The following is an 18,485-nucleotide window of genomic DNA, read 5'->3' as shown; positions in this document are numbered from 1 at the left end:
AATGGGAAATCAAATAATGAAACAATCCACTATCCTAACATCTTTTAGTGTTTTTTTTAAGTTCATCTATTTATTTTGAGAGAGAGAGAGGGAGCAAGTGGGGCAGGGGCAGAGAGAGAGGGAGAGAGAGAATCCCAAACAGGCTCTGTACCATCAGCGCAGAGCCAGATGCAGGACTCCATCTCACAAACCATGAGATAGATCATGACCTGAGCCAAAATCAAGTCAGACGCTTAGCCATCTGAGCCACCCAGGTGCCCCATCCACATTTTGTACTCTTTAATAGTTGCTGCAATTTCCCCAGAGATGCAAAATCATTATTTTATTATAGAAGAAGTTAGAATGGTTTCTATTCAGTACTTTTTTTACCTTATTACTCCATACATCAGGGAGGTAATATAGAGATTAAACCAGTTTCTAAGTATATCTATTCTAAATATACACTCTGAGCAGAGGACTTACCATTAATGGTTTGGACTAGGTTTGAAGGGAGACAAACTGTGCTGGCAACATCAAATATTACTTGACTCAAATAAATTTCAAGATGAATCACGGATCATCAGGAGATTCTCCATTGTAAGCAATGAGTGGTAAGACACAGAATGGATCTCAGAGTCTGGAAGAAGACCAACTAGTTCCCTTTTTTTATGTAAGCGCCCAAAACTCATAGATCAAAGACAAGGACTAGGATTGGAAATATGATATTATAGTAAAGTCCCTACAGAACTTTGACTTTTCCTACTTCAAGTGTTATAGATCCATGTTAATTCTTATTCAGAAATTGGGGTGGATCATCACTTTCTGTTGGTAGCTTATCCAAAAATCTGTTTACCAGACATATTCTGTTCACCAAAATATTTTTATATTTACATATCAAAAATAACCCTGATGAAATTGCTATTAAATTTTTCCTAGGGATATATTGATTAGCTTCACACAGCCATCACTTCTGGTTTGACCATTTTTCATACAATAATTATCACCACCACCACTTCCTGACTAAATCTCTAAAAATGTTAATTATCTCCTTGCTTCAGGAACTTACCTACTATCACTTTGTTTTGTGACTGGGCTCCTTTCATCTACCTTAAGGTCAGAAATCCAATTTTAATTACTGTGAGCCTCCTAATAGAATGCTGGGTCCACTATAGTTAGGGAAAAAAGACTTATAAAAGTCCATTCTTTCTTTATTATTTTAAATTTATTTTAGAAAGAGAGAGCACACACAAGCGGAGGAGAGGGGCAGAGGGCAGAGAGATTGGGAGAGAGAATCTTAAGTGGGCTCCACTCTCAGTGCTGAGCCGAATGTGGGACTTGATCCCACAACTGTGAGATCACGACCTGAGCCAAAATCAAAAGTCAGACACTCAACTAACTGAGCCACCCAGGCACCCCATAAAAGTCCATTGTTTAAGAAAAAGGTTAAAAAACAGTCATCTATGCATTGTCTGTAGAAATGGGTAAGTGGTAGGTCCTTAGAATTAAGCATATCTATCTACAGATATTTTTTTAATGTTTCCCTTTGTAATATGCTTACCAAACCTTCTAGAACACTGCAGATAACACAAATAAGTGGGAAAAAAGGTTAGGGGGAAAATGATGCTAATTGTGAACTGAGTATATGTCTTCTTTTGCTACTCCTTCAAATCCATTGTGTGATATATGTCACACAGGCATATATCAAGTGTGACCAGATATTGAGACTCATAAGAGAAACTAGAGATATAAATTTTGTGTAAAATTTTCTGATTTTTAATATGGCATAGTTTTTTTCTTTTTCTTTTTGGAGAGAGAGAGAGAGAGAGCACAAGTTGGGGAGGGGGTCAGAGAGAGAGTGAAAGAGAAAATCTTAAGCAGACTCCATGCTCAGTGTGAAGCCTGATGTGGGTCTTGATCCCATGACCCTGGGATCATAACCTGAGCCAAAAGCTCAGAGTTGGATGTTCAACCAACTGAGACACCTAAGCTCCCTTAGTTTTTTTAAATGCAAAACACACGGTCCCCTTTTCTTTGTAGGCCACATCCAGCCCCTACAACACTAGTTTATGTACTCTAATGTACATTAAGGAAAGAACTTGCTAAGTTTTTTTTTATTCTTACTGACAGGCCATATCAAGGATGAAGCAACAGTGAGAAGCAGAAAATTAAGGCCACCATCAGCTATGGTAAACAAAGAAATCATGATTTTATCATGAAAAAGAAACACAGATCTTCAGGATCATTTAGGAGTTAGGGGTCTAAATCTTTCATATCTTCCAGTAGATTTCATTTTTCCTAATAATTGGTATTTCACTTTCCTAAATTTCACATGAGACCTACAAGCTTGTGAATTTGTGTTATTTTAATTACTATAGACTGAATGTTTGTGTTTACCCTAAATCCATATGTTGAAACCCTAATCTCCAATGTGATGGTAGTTGGAGGAGGGGTCTTTGGAGGCAACTGGGTCATGAGGGTGGAAACTTCATGAGTGAGACTAATGCCTTTATAAGAAAAGATGTGAGAGAGATGAGCTCTCTATCTCTCTCTCTGCCATATGAGGATATGGCAAGAAGGTGGCTGTCTGCAAGCCAGAAAGAAAGCCTTCACCAGATGCAGGATCTGCTAGCACCTTGAACTTGAACTCCCAGCCTCCAGAACTGTGAGCAATTTTTTTTTTTATTTTTTAAGCCATTCAGTATATGGTATTTTGTTATGAAGACCTGTTCAGGTCTTTTATAGTTCTATAAAAGACCCACTATCATAGAACCATGATATACAGGAATTTTGTTCTGTTTGGTCAGGAATATCATGGTGCCAGTGACATATGTAAACATTACCTCAAATTAATGAAAAAAAAAAAAAAAAGGAATTTATTAGCTCATGTAACTAAAAATTCCAAGAGTGAAGTATAGTTGTATTTAGGAACTTGAAGGTGGTCACTCACCATTTTGTTCATCCTTCACTTTCACTCTTCTTTGGACTGACTTACTTTGCAGGAGATAAAAAAGACGGTTTGCTCACATCTCAGAGCTTCATGGTTGTTCAGGTCCTACATCTGGAAATGACTACACTGTAGCTTCCCTGAGTATTCACACATCAGCAGAAGAATGTTAATTGGCTCTGCTTGGAACAAGGACCTCTCCCTTTGAGTGTTATGACACTCCTGGCTTGGAATATATCCTCACTTTTTTTTTTAATGTTTATTTACTTTTGAGTGAGCGCGAGCAGGGGAAATGCAGAGAGAAGGGGACGGAGGATCCAAAGCGGGCTCCGCAGTGACAGCAGCAAGCCTGATGTGGGGCCCGTGAGATCACGACCTAAGCCAAAGTTGGATGCTCAACTGACTGAGACACCAAGACACCCCTATGCTCACTTTTTTTTACTAAAATCTTCTTCCTGCACACTAAGATACACCAAATTGCAATTGTAGAAGTTGAGAATTAAGTCTCGAACATTCTTCGGGCTTTCATCGTTTAAAAACTTTTTTCTTCCCTGGGGGTGCTCGATTCCAATGTCTTCCCATTTGCAAACTTTGCTTTCCATAATTTCAGTAATGCAGAAATTTTTCAGTTCTCCATTTTTGAAATAATTCTGTCAAAGCTTTTCAAATAATTTCTGAACAGAAGTAACCAAAATCTGTATGCCTCATTATATTAGTTTCCTGCTATATAACAATGGAACACAAACTGGGTGCCTTAAAATAGCAGAAACTTATCCTCTCCTAGTCTGGAGTCTAGAGGTCTGAAATCAATGCGTGTTGGTATGGCCATGCTTCCTCTGAAGGCCCTGGAGATCCTTCCTTGGCTCTTTCCAGCTTCTTCTGGTGGCTGTTGGCAATCCTTGGCATTCCTTAACTTGTGGCTGCATCTTGTAACTATTTAACCCCAATTTCTGTGTTCATCTTCACACAGCTATATTTCCTCTGTGACCAAGTTTGCCTTTTCTTATAAGAAGAGTTTGCTTGGAAGCAATTATAAATTATGTAAATATATGCACCTTAAGTAAATGGAGGTGAATAAAGATGCAAAGCAATTCAAGCACCACTTCACTACAAGTTGAAGGCTATTCAGCAGGTATGCTTCACCAGCACAAAAGTTTTCTCCAGAAATACTGTGTATAACACTGATTAATCCCAGTTGGTCTGGATGACTGTATGCTTATCTCTAGAGTCACTGGCTGTTGGCCAACACTATGGTATTTAATAATGAAAGGCAAATGATACTATAGAGATATGTCTGTGAGTTGCTTTGGGCAGGATACATCAGCCTGTTAGGATTGTTTACTAATAATTGCATATGGTTTACACCAGGTTTCAGTGGAATCTAGGAGTTGGGGAGTGAAATGGGGCTGGTTTTCAACAGGTATGACTAGTCATGTAGCCAAAATGTGCCTGCAGGACAAGTTTTTTTTGTAAAAGACCCTCACGACAAGTGGTTTTGAGCTTTCTGGTACTGAGATGCTTTGCACAGCCTCCATTAGTGGTTTAAGATCTGGAGATAAAGCATATCCTGTATCAAGCAGTGGAAGGACAAATAAGTTGCTCCCCAGATCTTAGCACCTTTTTCACTGCACATCCTTTCCCTGTGTTGCTGTCTTCTGTTTTTCCCTGTAATAAATCTGTTTTTATTACACTGGAAACTGTTTGAGTCCTCTAAATCCTTTTAGCAATAAAAAACTTCACATGATTATTATGTAATTAACAGAGGCTGTAAAGAACCACACCACTGAATAATATACAGAGGAAAAAAAAAGCAGGAATTAATCTGCAAGTTCTCTCCCATCTCCTGCATTCCATTTTTCAAATTTCACCATAGTAGGGTCTAAAACACATTTTACAGTATCATTATGCAGCCACTCCATAGCTTCGGAGGAAACCAGGTCTATTGCCATAGAATGGAATGGTATTTAAGTCCAGAGGCAAAGAGGTGATTCTGCACCAGAGAAACCCCCACTTTTAGGGAAAAAGAAGGTAGGCAAGACACTAATAAAGAAATACATGATTTTACATTTAATGTACATTTAAATTTTTAAAGCAACAAACAGCCATATAGAAAAGCACACACATCAAAATGTATTATCACAAAAAACTCATCATCCAGATTAAGGAAAAGAATATCACTAAGCATCTGAGAGCACCACTTAATGTTCCCTATCAAGTTCTGCCTCCCCTCAGATAACTACTATCCTAACTTGTTGCACTAGAAATCAATATTTTGTAGATTCTAATATATAATATTTATGGGGTGTCTGTCTACTATCATCCAGTCTTCCTTATATAAAATTCATTCATGTTGTGCCATGTAGTAGCAGTTCATTCATGTTAATTGCAATGTTCCATTCTTTGTATATCACAATTTATACAAAATAGTGTTGATTCCCATTAGTGTTGATTTGAATTTTGGATATTAAGAACAATGGTGCTAGGAACATTGGGTACATATTTTTAGTGCATATGTATATATATGTATTTTTAGTGTAAATACACACACACATATGTATTTTTGTTGGGTATATACTTAAGAATAAAATCTCTAGTCATAAGATATAAAGATGTTTACCTTTGACAAAGACTGACACAGGTTTCCAAGATGCTCATACCAGTTTACATTTACATCAACATTGCTTAGCGTTCCTATAGTTTGTTTTTTGCCAACACTGGATATGGCCAAATTTCTTTTCTCATTTTAATCATTCTGGTGGCTGTATCGTGATATTGCATGGTAGCTTTTAATTTGCATTTTCCTGAGGACTGGTGATTTTGAGTACCTATTAATATGTTTATTGGCTATTAAGAAACCTTCTTTTGGTGAAGTGCTTATTCAAGTAAGTCTGTTTCCTTTGTACTAGTGTATCACTTTTTTTCTCTTACTGAAATATGCCCAGTGAAATTTGAGCAAGTCAGAGACTGGATCCAGCTGAAGAGTTATGCTTGTCCATGCCAGATTTGAGATATTAATTATATAATTAGGTGTGGAGACCAAAAAGGGAAGTTGAGTGCATGAATTTGGAGCTCAGCAAAGAATGCTTTTGAAGATGTACATTTAGAAGATTTCAACCTATGGATGGACTTAAAGCCATGGAACCAAACACTATCAGCCAGACTAAAGCTAACCCTTAGGGTACTCCAACCCTTAAAGTTTGGAAAAAGAAATGCCGGAAAGGAGACTGCAAATAAATAAATAAATAAATAAAGGCTAGTGAGTTAAGAAAGAAAGCAAGGGTTTGATGAGTTTAAGATTTCAAACGAAGAGAAGTATGATATTTTAAAAAAAAGCAATGATCAACTCTACTAAACAGCTCTACGAGGTTGGGTAAAATGAACACAAGAGTAGCAAGAAGAAAGCTGTTGGCAACCTAGGAAAAAAGTGATTTCTAGAGGGACAAAACCTTGACTGGGGCAGGTTAATGAGACCATAACATATTCAGATTGTCACAGAGTAGTCTAAAGAACTGGGAGGAGTTTGGAGGTATATTGTTACGAGATGGAATTTTCTTTAAAAATGAAAGATATAGCATAAGTTTGACTTACATTTGATCCTTAGGTAAGGAAAACAATTGCTAATGAGTCACTGTGTAAACTAAAGGGGATGGAATTGAGCATAAAAGTGTAGTTGTTGGTAAAGGAAAAATTCATTGCAATGAAACAATTACTCTGCGATCAGAGAAAGTGGATATCAGACCTTCATATAAGTCTTACTTTCTTGGGCATTACTGGCCCAAACCATGTAACCCAGCTCATTCTGACTGTGATACTGGCTCTTGCTTCTCTGGTGTAAATGAAGTCAGTAATGTGGAACCATACAGAACAATTATCCTGTGACTGTGCAGTACACTGATCAGATTAAAACTTCATTAAAAACCTTTGAGTTGTCTATTTTACAGATGTGGAAATTGAAGCTCTGAAGGACTAACTTTCACAGTCCCACTTAGCTACCATTAACAGCAAAGCTGTGAATCAGCTTTCTCATTTGAAGTGTTTTTTTGCTTAGAGTGACTATAAAATTTAACACTCGATGTTGGTTACTTTAGATAGTGAAAGTCACAGGTGTACTAGTTTAACTGGGACACTAAGTGTAAACCAAGACTTTCCAGAACCAAAATAGGGTATGATCACACTATCTTTTCCTCTACTTTTTGATATTCTTTACCATTCAATTCATTCTATTCAATTTCAATTTTCCCATGGCTATTTTTAACACCAATAATCCTTGTTTTGTTGTGTTTTATTTTGTTTTGAGAGAAAGAGAGAGAGGGCATGTGCGCTCATGAGCAGGAAAAGAGCAGAGAGAAAGAGAGAGAGAGAGAGAGAGAGAGAATCCCAAATCGACTCCGCTGTCAGGGCAGAGCCTGACAGGGGGCTCAATTTCACAAACCATGAGATCGTGACCTGAGCTGAAATCAAGTCTGACACTTAACCAACTGAGCCACCCACTTGCCTCTTAACACCAAAATCTTAAATTAATAACAATCTTAAGGGCAATTAAGGCTTGAAAAATTATAATAAAGACAGGAAAACTTAAATATGCCTAAAGGATTAATTTATTGAAATGACTGGTTAGGAAATAGAGTCTCAAATAACAAGCACAATTCCAGAAACTATTTTTACACATGTTTTTCACATACTTATGGTATTTCCAACTCAAAATTAAACTTCTATGGTATTAGTGAATTAAAATTTGGAAAATGTAGAGTTTATGAGCAAATTCAAATTAAGATGAATAACATATAATACATAAATAAATAAAAGAATAAATTTTCATTTTTTCCATGTAGATTCAAAATTATTCACTTTTGGTAACGATGTAAAGATTGAAAGGATGTCACATTTCCAGTTGCAGTCAATTCTGTAGAATATAAAGCAAATATAGAACTAGTTATGTTATATGACATAACTATTCATCCCTCCTCATTTGTAATTTTGGTGTGATTAATTTATAAGACAAATTTTGTTACAAATGCAAAATATTAAGGCCTACCGTGGAGGCATATAAAAATTTCGATATGATTAAATATCAGCCCACTGATACTTAGACTAGACTAGACTAGTCTACCATGATCACAGAAATATTCATATTTTAAGAATCCCAGAGCTATATTCTCACCCATTTTTTAACCTCACACCTGGAAAAATTCATTTTATTTTGATTCATGAATTAAAGGATGATATGTAAATTTTAAGTGAGATAAAAACAATTGAAGTTACAACGCCTAAGTTAGAAATGAGAATGAAAGAGATCTTTTAAAATAATCTCAAATATATTCACATAGAAGTAGAAGAAATTATTTTCAGTTTTTATAAAAATGCTGATAACCAAGCATCAGAATATAGGCACTTGAACACAAACCAGTCAAATCTGTCTATAGCACATAATGAAACTTTCAAATTCTTTGAAATAAAAAAGATACAAAATTTCAGGTCAGTAGATAATGATTAACCGTCGAGGCATCCATGATGCTTTTATCATTAATAAATAAGTAAGCATATTGATGAAGTTTGTCACTATCTTGGACTTAGACAGTAGAATGAAATATAAAAAGATATTAATGAAAATAATCAGTCTAATCTGCAAACTCCCAAAACTTACCAAAAGTAAGGAGGGGACATTAACTTTGAAATTCTCTTAGACCTTAAAAATTAAAAAAAAAAAATTAAAGAAAGCAAAATAATTAAATAAAAAGTTCACATTTATGCAAAGAAACAGACGCTTTTCCTAAGAATTCTGAGTGATAAAATAAGCATCTCAATTGTTTACCCTCATATGTACATATATCAAAACAAGATGTGAAAAAAAGGCACCTGCAGAATAGATGTGCACAAGGAAAACTTCAAAATTGTAGAAAATAATAAACCTTTTTTATTCCAAGCCTAATCAGATTATCAGATTTAATTCCAGCTTTAATAAACCTTAATCTTCTACCTAAATTCTCAACAGATCGATTAAATCAGAATCTCCAAAATAATTTGTTCCCGATGGTATCTTCTACATCAAAGATCAGAACAATTATATCAGAATCTCTGTGGGTAGGCCTAGACATTGGGATTTTGGAAAGAAACAGTCCTACAGATAGTACTATTGTGTTGCTAGGGTTGAGAATCATTGATCTAAACAATGTGCAGTTTAGATCTATTCATTATTCATTTATTCTTTCATTGTAGAGCTCTCATTTCCTCTATCACTCTATTCATGTCATAAGTGAGACAGCAGAATTATTAAGTTTGGACTTACAATAATAGGATTGTAAACTGGGGCAGTCACAGGTTGGGCTTCACGGGTGGCATCCTGGTACAGCAGTAGGGTTTGCACGGGCATGTCTCTCTGGAGATAGGGCACAATTTGCTGGGAAAAAGGCATGACTTTGGGCTGTGGGATGGACAGCAGTGGCTGAGGAGGAATCATGGTAGTCTGAGGAAGAGGCTGGGGGATCTGGTGCATCAAGGGCTGGAGTAGAGGCAGAGGCAGAGGCAGAGGCAAGTGCAGATTTTCAAGATCAGTGAGATTCACGATTTGGCTGTCCAAAAGGGGCACTACTGGAGATTTCAGAAAGGGCATCACTTTGTGCCTGGGAAAGATGGTCTCCTTAACTTTGGGGATTTCCATTATTTCAGGCTGAAGGAAAGGCAGCACCATAGCAGGCTGAGCAAGGGGAAGGATGTTCTGTGGAAGGACAGGGGAAGGAATGGTCTCAGCATAAGGATAGACTAGAGGCTGTGGCTGGAAAAAGGGGTGGATTTTATTCTGGCGTTCCTCCTGGAAAGAAGGAAAAGAATCTTTGAGTCCATGATTCAGCTATAACTGTCATTTGTGATGAATTAACCTCCTGTCTTTTGAACACTCATAACTGAGTGGAAAGAGAAAGAAAATCTTTTACGGGTCTTGGTTAAGAAAGTATTTTCAGTCAGGTGAAGACTACTGAGTAAAACGCTCATTGAGGTATTTCTCATTTACTCCCTTTCATAGGTGAATCCACAGATCAAACTGAAATCAAGTTTTGGAGATTTCAAGACCCGTTTCACCTTTTTTCTGAATTGCCTAGATAGCTATCCACTTTGGTCTTCATAAGTATGGACTTTTCAACATAATGTGTTCATAATAGAGCAAATTGTTTTCACATATGAAAGATCTATTTAAAAAGACTTAGAGGGATAACTCCAACGTTTATTTGCTGTTGTTGTTTTAATGAAAATGAAATCTTAATTTATGGCTTAATTCAAGGAGTTTCTTACACTAGTCACCTTCCAGCACTACTTCCCTTGGTAGAAGGTAGTTATTTTGAGTCTTTCAAGAGGCATCAATTTGTGAATTCATTCTGATTTAAAAATATTTGGTGTAAGTTCCAAACAATACAACTTCATTGATAAAATAGAGAAGATGAAATATTATTATTAGATAAATATGTTACCAAATATGTTACCATATGTAATTTAATTAAATGAAGAATTTTATGTTGTCTAAGAAAATCTTTAATTTTAAGCAAGCTCTACTACTTAATTACTGTGTGATATTGTCAGATAATTGTGTACTCAATTGTTCTGTACCTCACTCCTTTCATCTGTGTAATGGAAATTCTTTGAAGAACTTCACCATTCATAAATGTTAATATAAAACATACAAAATGTTATATAAAATCAGTGAATATTCAGTGTGTCAGTGAATATTGTGTCACTGTGTGTCAGTGACACTGTGTGTCAGCTCATCAATACTGTGGGGTTATGAATGTTCTTGGTTTACAAATAAGAAAATTAAGTACAGAGAAACTTGAGGCCAAGGGTATACAACTAATAAATGTGTCATATTGCCTTCTTGTTCTCTTTCATCCGAATATCCATCTTGAGACTAAGGGGAACCTAGTTCCCCACTTGGAAATATGAGTAAATTAATAATTACCCTTAGGTTTTGATTCTATACTCTGCATATTAACTCTGAGTTTGAAAAAATGCATTTATGTCTTCAAAATATATTGACTGTCGGAATTTAATTTCCTCATTGGCATTTATTTTATTATCAGTCTTTAGAGTGAACACATACATATTTTGTGTGTATTAGATTCCATAATAACTTTAGAAATATACTTATCACAAATAAATTACCTGTCTCTGCTGCTGCTCCTCACGTTTAAGATTCTCAAGTTTCTGCTAGAAACCAAATCACATGTAAAGAAATGTTACCACCTATAAAAATTAAATGTGGGAAATTTTGAAAATAAGTACACTTAAATATGAAGGTGTTACCTTGTTGATGTGTGTAATAGATTCCTTCAGAAAGATAAAAATAAAATTAGGTTTAGTTTCATGAATGCTTCTTGTTTGTCAATACAAATCAGAAAATGACAACATGTAATAGGTTAACGTGTACACCTTGTTTGATAATAGTAAAAACTCAGGGTAATTGCTGAAACTTGTATGTTTTGCTGTTCTGCATAAGCTTGTTGTATAAAAGACAGATGAATGCAGTTAAATAAGAAAAGAAAATTAGTGAACATAGTGCAAAAAGAGGTATTTAATAGATGCTAATTTCTCTCTATCACCACACTCCCTTCCTAGGACAACAAATGATCTCTGTCACTCTATCTGAGTCTAAAAGAATCATATTCATTGATAATATGAATTTTATCTTTTAATTGTTTTAATCATTCTTAGTTTACTTATTATGTTTACACTTCAAATTAATCATAAGAAATAAATATCCCCCCTTAAGGGTCCGTTAACCTTGTAGAGACACCACGTATACTATTTAACTAATAGGTAATGACATATCAGGGTAAATACCTACCTGACTCTCCACGCAGATTTAGGACTACACTACCTCTCACTGCCTTTTACTTAATATAGTGACTATTGCATTACAAAATATGTCCATTTGCATGTCTGCTCACACACTATGTTGCAAGCTCTTTTTTATGGACATCCCTGTTTTGGACCACAGCTCCTAGTCAATAAATATCAATAAATATCAGAACAGTGAATAAGGCGCTCAATAAATATCAGAACAGTGAATCAGGTCAGTGTAAAAAGAGCTCAAGACAGAAAAAAAACCTGTAAAGTTCATTGAAAAAAAAAGAGGGGGTCACAATGACATAATTTCAAGTAGTCAGCCAACTTAGAAAGTGCTAGTAGGATACTGAATTTTCCAGACATTTATTCTGTCCATAAACATTTACAATGGAAATTTACTTCAAAACTTATGTCAGAACATAGCTGCATTATTAACCTAACTGTCCTAATGTACCAAATAGAAAGATAACAGCATTTTACTGTTCCAAGACTGGGAAATTTCCTCTGAAAACATTGTCTTACCTCACTGCTTGAAAGACTTTCCACAGTCTGTAAAGGAAAAACAAAAAATAAAACAATCAATAACTATTGCAGAATGTTAATAATTTATGGTTGGAAATTTTTTTCTGAATAAAAATATCTTACCTCAGTGGATTCAGTGAGTTCTTCCTTCTGTAAAGGAAAAATAAAACACTACTTTGGTTTCCATATGTAACTCATCGCTAAACATTTTTCCTATCTAATTTTTATCTTCTTTATGCAGCTATTTCACAAATTTGAGAAATAAAAAATGCTATATTGAGAGACTTAGAAGGCCATTGTTTTTGTCTTTTATGTTTAGTAACTTTGTTAACACATTTTTATTTTACATGAATCAACAGTTTTTGATGGGCAACAGAAAAAAGTTATTTTCGTTTGTTTTAAACACTTTATTATGATTACAAATACATTCACGATTATGATTATTGCCTGATAGTCCATCCTATCATTGTCTTTGGATAGATACAGGTAGAAGTGGACCCAGTGCCCTAAGATGAGAGCTACACGTATTTTATCACTGGAATAAGATATATTTATCTGGGTTGTACATGCACGCCATCATATTTGTGCAATATTGTTATTGTCATTTTTATATCTGGTTCTTTTCATTTTGTCTCTTTGCTAATAAGTCCACTTGCTTTTCCCTAAGGAAGCGGTGGCACAGTGATAAAGAAAGCATTTGGCCCAGATTTGTGCCCCTACTGCACACTGCTGAAATACTGGGTGAATGTCAAAACAAATCTGTTGGAATTCTGCTTTATTTGTATTTTAAAAATGTTGTTGATGTTATTCTCTACACATAGGCAGATAGTCCATTGCAATCTTAATTATTTAGACACTTTCTTACCTCTCTTGCAAGAGCAAGAGCCACCAGGCAGGCGAGGATGAGGACCTTCATGGCTATCAAGTCCTGTCAATGGGGAAATGAAGGAATGGTAATAGATTGGTCAATCTATTTTCTTATTTAGCTAGGGTTACTTTCCTGTTAACGAAACTAAAGATAATATGTAATAAAAATCTCTGCATTTTAGGAAAAAAATACTAATAAAAACTTTATCAAGGTCAAAATCTCCCATGGCTCCTTACTCTTACATATTATTTTTATACTTCATGGCTAACTGTTCAGATTTTCTCAGGTATCACCTCCACCCTTTCTCACTCGTTTTCATCTCATTCACAGTACTATGGTTTTCTTGCGTTTTTTTTTGAAAGACAGAAAAAAGTTATAAATACTAGAAAAAAGTTATAAGTAATTACAGAAACATTTATTAATTGATTCATTTGTTCAAAGATATTTATTTAACACCTTTTATTGCCAGATACTGTCTAGGTGCTGGGATTGTATCAGTGATCAAAATATTAAGATCTCAACCCTGATAGATCCTCAGTTCCATTGGGAGGAAACTGATCAAAGAAAATATATACAAAGATCATATTTTAGTTTTTACTTTTTTTTAGTGAACCAAACCATTCCCATGAATATTTGTTTTAATCATATCTCATTTCCAATAAGACTGAGATTTCATTTGAGCATTTCCTTTATTTCCTCCACTTATCCAGATGCTCCACTGATTGGTTTGTTTCTTCTCGATTTATACCCACTACTCAGTCTTCATCCCTACATATCCAATAATTCCTCCTCTCCTTTGTGACACACAACTTTAGAGACAATACACTATGCTTTTTTTCTCCCTGATTTCTTGATGATTTACCAAAGTATCAGGTCCTCTTGCCCAATCCCCACTCCAGGCTACCTCTTCTTATAATACAACATGTATGTTAACACTTTTAACCAAAATGTACTAAATGCCTGATTTTGTTGCATTTCTATAATTTCTTGTACAAAACAATGTTTGTGCTACTAAGATAGCTTGACATACAATCTTCAATCTCAGTTATTTAAACTAAACTTCTGAACTAAAAACATTTCACGAAAAAATTCCCTAATTTATCTGCAAAATATCCTTTCCAACATTTGAAGGCTGAAAATTATTCTCTTTATTCAGGAAAAATATTTTTTTCTAGAGATTGCTCATGGGTACTATATAAATCTTCATAATTTTACCTTGCCTAAGAGCACCATAAGTTTCCAAATAATTTTTTTTTAATTTTCAAAAAAGAATATGGTACTCCATTAGAGATCATTATGTATAGGAAGGATCTCATTTCATTTTCTGTATTTTATAATTAACATTTTATATACCAATTTTTTAGCCAGAACTTCATTTTGACCAATCTTATTCAAATCTTCTCTTTGTTTTTGTTTCCAAGTCATCTCTGTCCCATTTAGAATTTTCTTACAAAATAAAACATTTTCTTTCTTTACTTAATTCTGTATTTCATATGCTTATTTTAATAATATTTTGAACTATTATAGACTAAATGATCAACGAGAAAGTTGGCTACTCTACATAAGTTTGAGGAACACCCACTTCTAAAAAAGATTTATAAACATCTCAAGAAGTGCACATCCCCAAACAACTCCTGAAGTTTCTCGACTCAATGTGCCACCTCTAAAATTGCTGTTGGATAAAGGTTACCCATTAATTATTCAGATCCCCCTAAAATAATTTAAATATATTTTCTTTTATTGTTGTGGTTAGAAGATTTATTAATTCAAGAAATAGATTTTTTAATGTAGCCTGTGAACTGCCTTTGTACCAAAAAAATAGTAATCGTCATTACTACATTTTTTTAGACTCATAGAGCTTATGCAGTCATAATTTTTACCAAATCTTTATAGACATTTCTACTTTTTTTTAACCTAAGTGTTGGAAATAGTGCCAGTACTACTTTAAATATGCTTATTTGAAAGACTATATTTTAAGCAATTATTTTCTTCATATATCTCAGCCTACTTTGAAATAAAAGTGAAAAGAGGATATATCAAATTTATATCTGAAATTCTTACCTTTTTCCAAGGTGGAGGACAGGAAGTGAAGGGGAAGCTCAGTGGATGATGGTCTGTCTGCTTCTGTGGTGGCTTATATACTGTATTTAGTGGTATGCTAATTTTGTGGTTTGAGATAAAATCAATAGTGAGCTTCAATTCCAAGTAGTCCACATGATTGGAAAATGATTTCTGCCTATTATCTATACCCAGAAATTCTGGGGATCATCTTAACAAGGGAGCAATTCACAATTCAATAAAGGAAATCTGTCCAGGAAATGTAATTGTCTAATAACTGAAACAAAAGCTGGAAGACAGTGAGTCTCTGGCCCAATTCACAAGTCATTGTGGATGCAATTAAATCTACTTAGCACTTGGTGGGTCCTCATGATCTCAATTGTAGGGGAATTCTATATGAACATCAGAGATATTCAGGGTCTTCACAAAGGCCATAATTTCATGCTAACCTGAACAGTTATTAGTGTTTTACGCTGCAGTGGAGAAACTGACAAGATACAAGTCCATGATGATAGCTTGGTCATGTAAGGCAAACTCCAGAACTACTTGATTTGGGAAAAACAAATCATTCACTTCAAACCAATATTCCATACACAAGAGGAATAAAATTTCCTCTGTAATGAAACATCTCAGAAAAAGAATCTATCTGAACAGCTTGGCAAATCTGTTAACAAAAATATTACAAAATGTCATGGAGACTTATTTACCTGATAAATATTGATTACCTTTTTCTATTTCAGGCATAATAATAGCCTTTATTTTTATACTTAGTATCACCCCTAGTCCAGGCACTGTGCATTTTGCAGACATTATCTTGTATAATCTCTACAAAAGCTTCATGGGGTAGTTCTCCTCTTCACATTTTGATTAAAGAAATGGAGACAACAAAAGATTGAGTAACTTTCTCAAAATAATATTGCTTGTTAATGGTAAAGGTATAATTTAAAACTACTAGATCTGTCTGACTACATTTATTTCTATTTGATCATATGTAGTGCCCATGTTTTAACTCCCTTTATAAATTCTGTTATAAAATTTAGCTATCGGGGTTCCTGGGTGGCTCAGTCTGTTAAAAGTCAGACTTTGGCTCCATTATGATCTTGCGGTTTGTGTGTTCGAGACCAGCATAGGGCTCTGTGCTGATGGTTCAGAGCCTGGAGCCTGCTTCAGATTCTGTGTCTCCCTCTCTCTTTGCCCCTCCCCTGCTTGTGCTCTCTCTCTCTCTCTCTCTCAAAAATAAATAAATATAAAAATTTGAATAAATAAATAAAATTTAGCTATGAATGTAGCATATGTGGTTAAATGTGTAGAATTTATTTATGCCTGAATTGGAGAAATGGGGCACCGGAGCTGAGTGTGGACAGGAGGATCTGGTTACTAAAGAGCTGCTATTTTAGTTAGACCTTAAAAGAATAAGTAGAATTTTAAGAGAGATTAAATGGGAATAAAGTATTTTGGCTGAAGGAAAGACAGGAGTTTGAAGAGAAAAATACCAATTTTGATAGGTTCTGTACTTCAGGTTACACAGAAGGTATAGAATATAAGTTACCATTGAAGGGGTTTGATGGAGTCAGACCACAATGTCTTTGAATTTCAATCATGCAGTGTGACACAATTCACTAGAAATGAGGGAAGATACTAGATATTGGAAACAAGGAAGAATTGTAAAATTTCTTGAATTTTATAACTTTATGACAATATCTCCAGTAACCAGTAAAGGAGGTTATTACAGTAACATGTTATTACAGTAGTCTAAGACAGACAGTACGACGATGCCAACTAGAAAGATGGTACTGGGTATCTTAGGCAATGAGAAGACAAAAGTGTTGTTAAAATATGAGAAATGTGAGAAATCAGGGAAATGAACAGAATATGCCTTGTGATTGAAAATTTAGCTCCGTTGTAAACCAAGATAAGAAACCAAGCTGAAATTAGAGGGTTAAATTAGAAGGTTAAATGAAGCTTGAAGGTGTCCAGAAGGTATTGTTAGTTAGATATGATGCTCAGAGAAGTCATAGGTATAGTCATAAGTACATGTGTTGCCAAGGAAGGCAATAAATGGAGATGAAACAGAAAGAGAGGAAGAGGTCAGATAAAGAAGGACAAAACATCCTGGGCTCCTAAGGATTATGAATTTTATTCTGTAGACAATGGGGTGGAGAGTAACATTCAGAGAGTAACTACTCCCAGAATTCAAACACTAACAGCACACATTTATTCAAATAGGACTGCTCAGGTTTTGGGTTCATATTTTTGGCAGTAGGCCAATGTTTGTCAGCTAATGTTTGTGGAAGAACAGAAGATAGAAGGCAGAAAGGAAAGTGAAGCACAGAGAGGAGCAGGGTTTGCACTGCAATAGTCTGAGGCACACCACGAAAGTATTTAATATGCACCTACTTACAAGAGCAGTCTTCAGGTTTCTTTGCCTCTTTAGTGGTTGATGTTCATAATGTAATTGTCTAATTGTATTTAACGCTACTTATTTTTACAGTGTTGTTTTCTTATCATTGCCAACAATAGATATAATCAGGACTTAAGCACAGACAGATGCTTTTTAAAGTGAACAAGTAGAATATAAGCATAACTCTAACACACATTCATATCATGCTACATGTACGAGGGAGGGAAATACTCCTGATTGTCATATATGTTTTATATTGCTTGGAAAACTTAAGTCAACATCTACTGTGTATTGGAATTATTTAGCTAATATTCATTCTAAGATTATGTTCATATTGAACCAGGATGAAGGTGTGGAAAGAAATAATGAAAGGTCCCCACTGTCATAGGTCCAAGTGAAAAAGGCCTTGGCTGCCCAGGGTGCCCTTATGTGTTAGTCCTTGGTTGCCAAGGCCATAGGCAAAAATGTGTAATTTCTAAGAAAAGGAATAAAAAAGCAAGCATGCCATACCCACTGAACATTTCCTTTTTATTTTCTCAGCAATATGCTGTACATATTATGCAATAAATACAGCATTTTCTTATAACTCTTCCTCACCAATTTTGAATTACTTTAGTCAGTATAGTTATGGACTCAGATGGACCAGAAAAGTAGGCAAGTGATCAAGGAAATCACTAACAATACACTAGAGAAAGAGGCTTGCCCAAGGGAAAATTGAAAAGCCATAGATGTAAGATAACACCTGATGCCACTAGCCGGTAAGCATCAGAACACAAGGACAAGTAAGGAGCCAAGTATCATGTGGGCGATCCAAACCTTGCCAATGCATAATTTAACAATTGCCAGTTACTTAAAGTAAAATGAGAATTTCATCCACTGAA

The 18,485-nt window shown here is 35.0% G+C and overlaps 1 protein-coding gene across 1 annotated transcript; it reads right to left on the bottom strand.

The window, feature by feature from the left end:
• Positions 1-9,170: 9,170 nt before the first annotated feature.
• On the bottom strand, positions 9,171-13,193 carry CSN2 (casein beta). The gene is made up of 6 exons (XM_053900714.1): positions 13,143-13,193; positions 12,401-12,427; positions 12,278-12,304; positions 11,213-11,236; positions 11,072-11,116; positions 9,171-9,731 (listed from the first exon to the last, which is right to left on the bottom strand). The coding sequence occupies exons 1-6, from the start codon at positions 13,191-13,193 to the stop codon at positions 9,171-9,173; spliced, it is 735 nt and encodes a 244-aa protein (XP_053756689.1).
• Between the last annotated feature and the right edge of the window lie 5,292 nt (positions 13,194-18,485).

Source organism: Panthera pardus, unplaced genomic scaffold (genome assembly GCF_024362965.1).
Source record: "Panthera pardus isolate Hobbes unplaced genomic scaffold, ASM2436296v1 HiC_scaffold_13, whole genome shotgun sequence".
Lineage (NCBI taxonomy): Eukaryota > Metazoa > Chordata > Mammalia > Carnivora > Felidae > Panthera > Panthera pardus.
This window is presented reverse-complemented; position numbering and strand designations above follow the sequence as displayed.

Coding starts and splice junctions, on each gene's coding strand:
- CSN2 (XM_053900714.1), bottom strand. CDS start 13,193: ATGAAGGTCCTCATCCTCGCCTGCCTGGTGGCTCTTGCTCTTGCAAGA. Junction 11,237..12,277: donor AAAGTCTTTCAAGCAGTGAG/GTAAGACAATGT, acceptor ATCTTTCTGAAG/GAATCTATTACACACATCAA. Junction 11,117..11,212: donor CTATTACACACATCAACAAG/GTAACACCTTCA, acceptor TTTGGTTTCTAG/CAGAAACTTGAGAATCTTAA.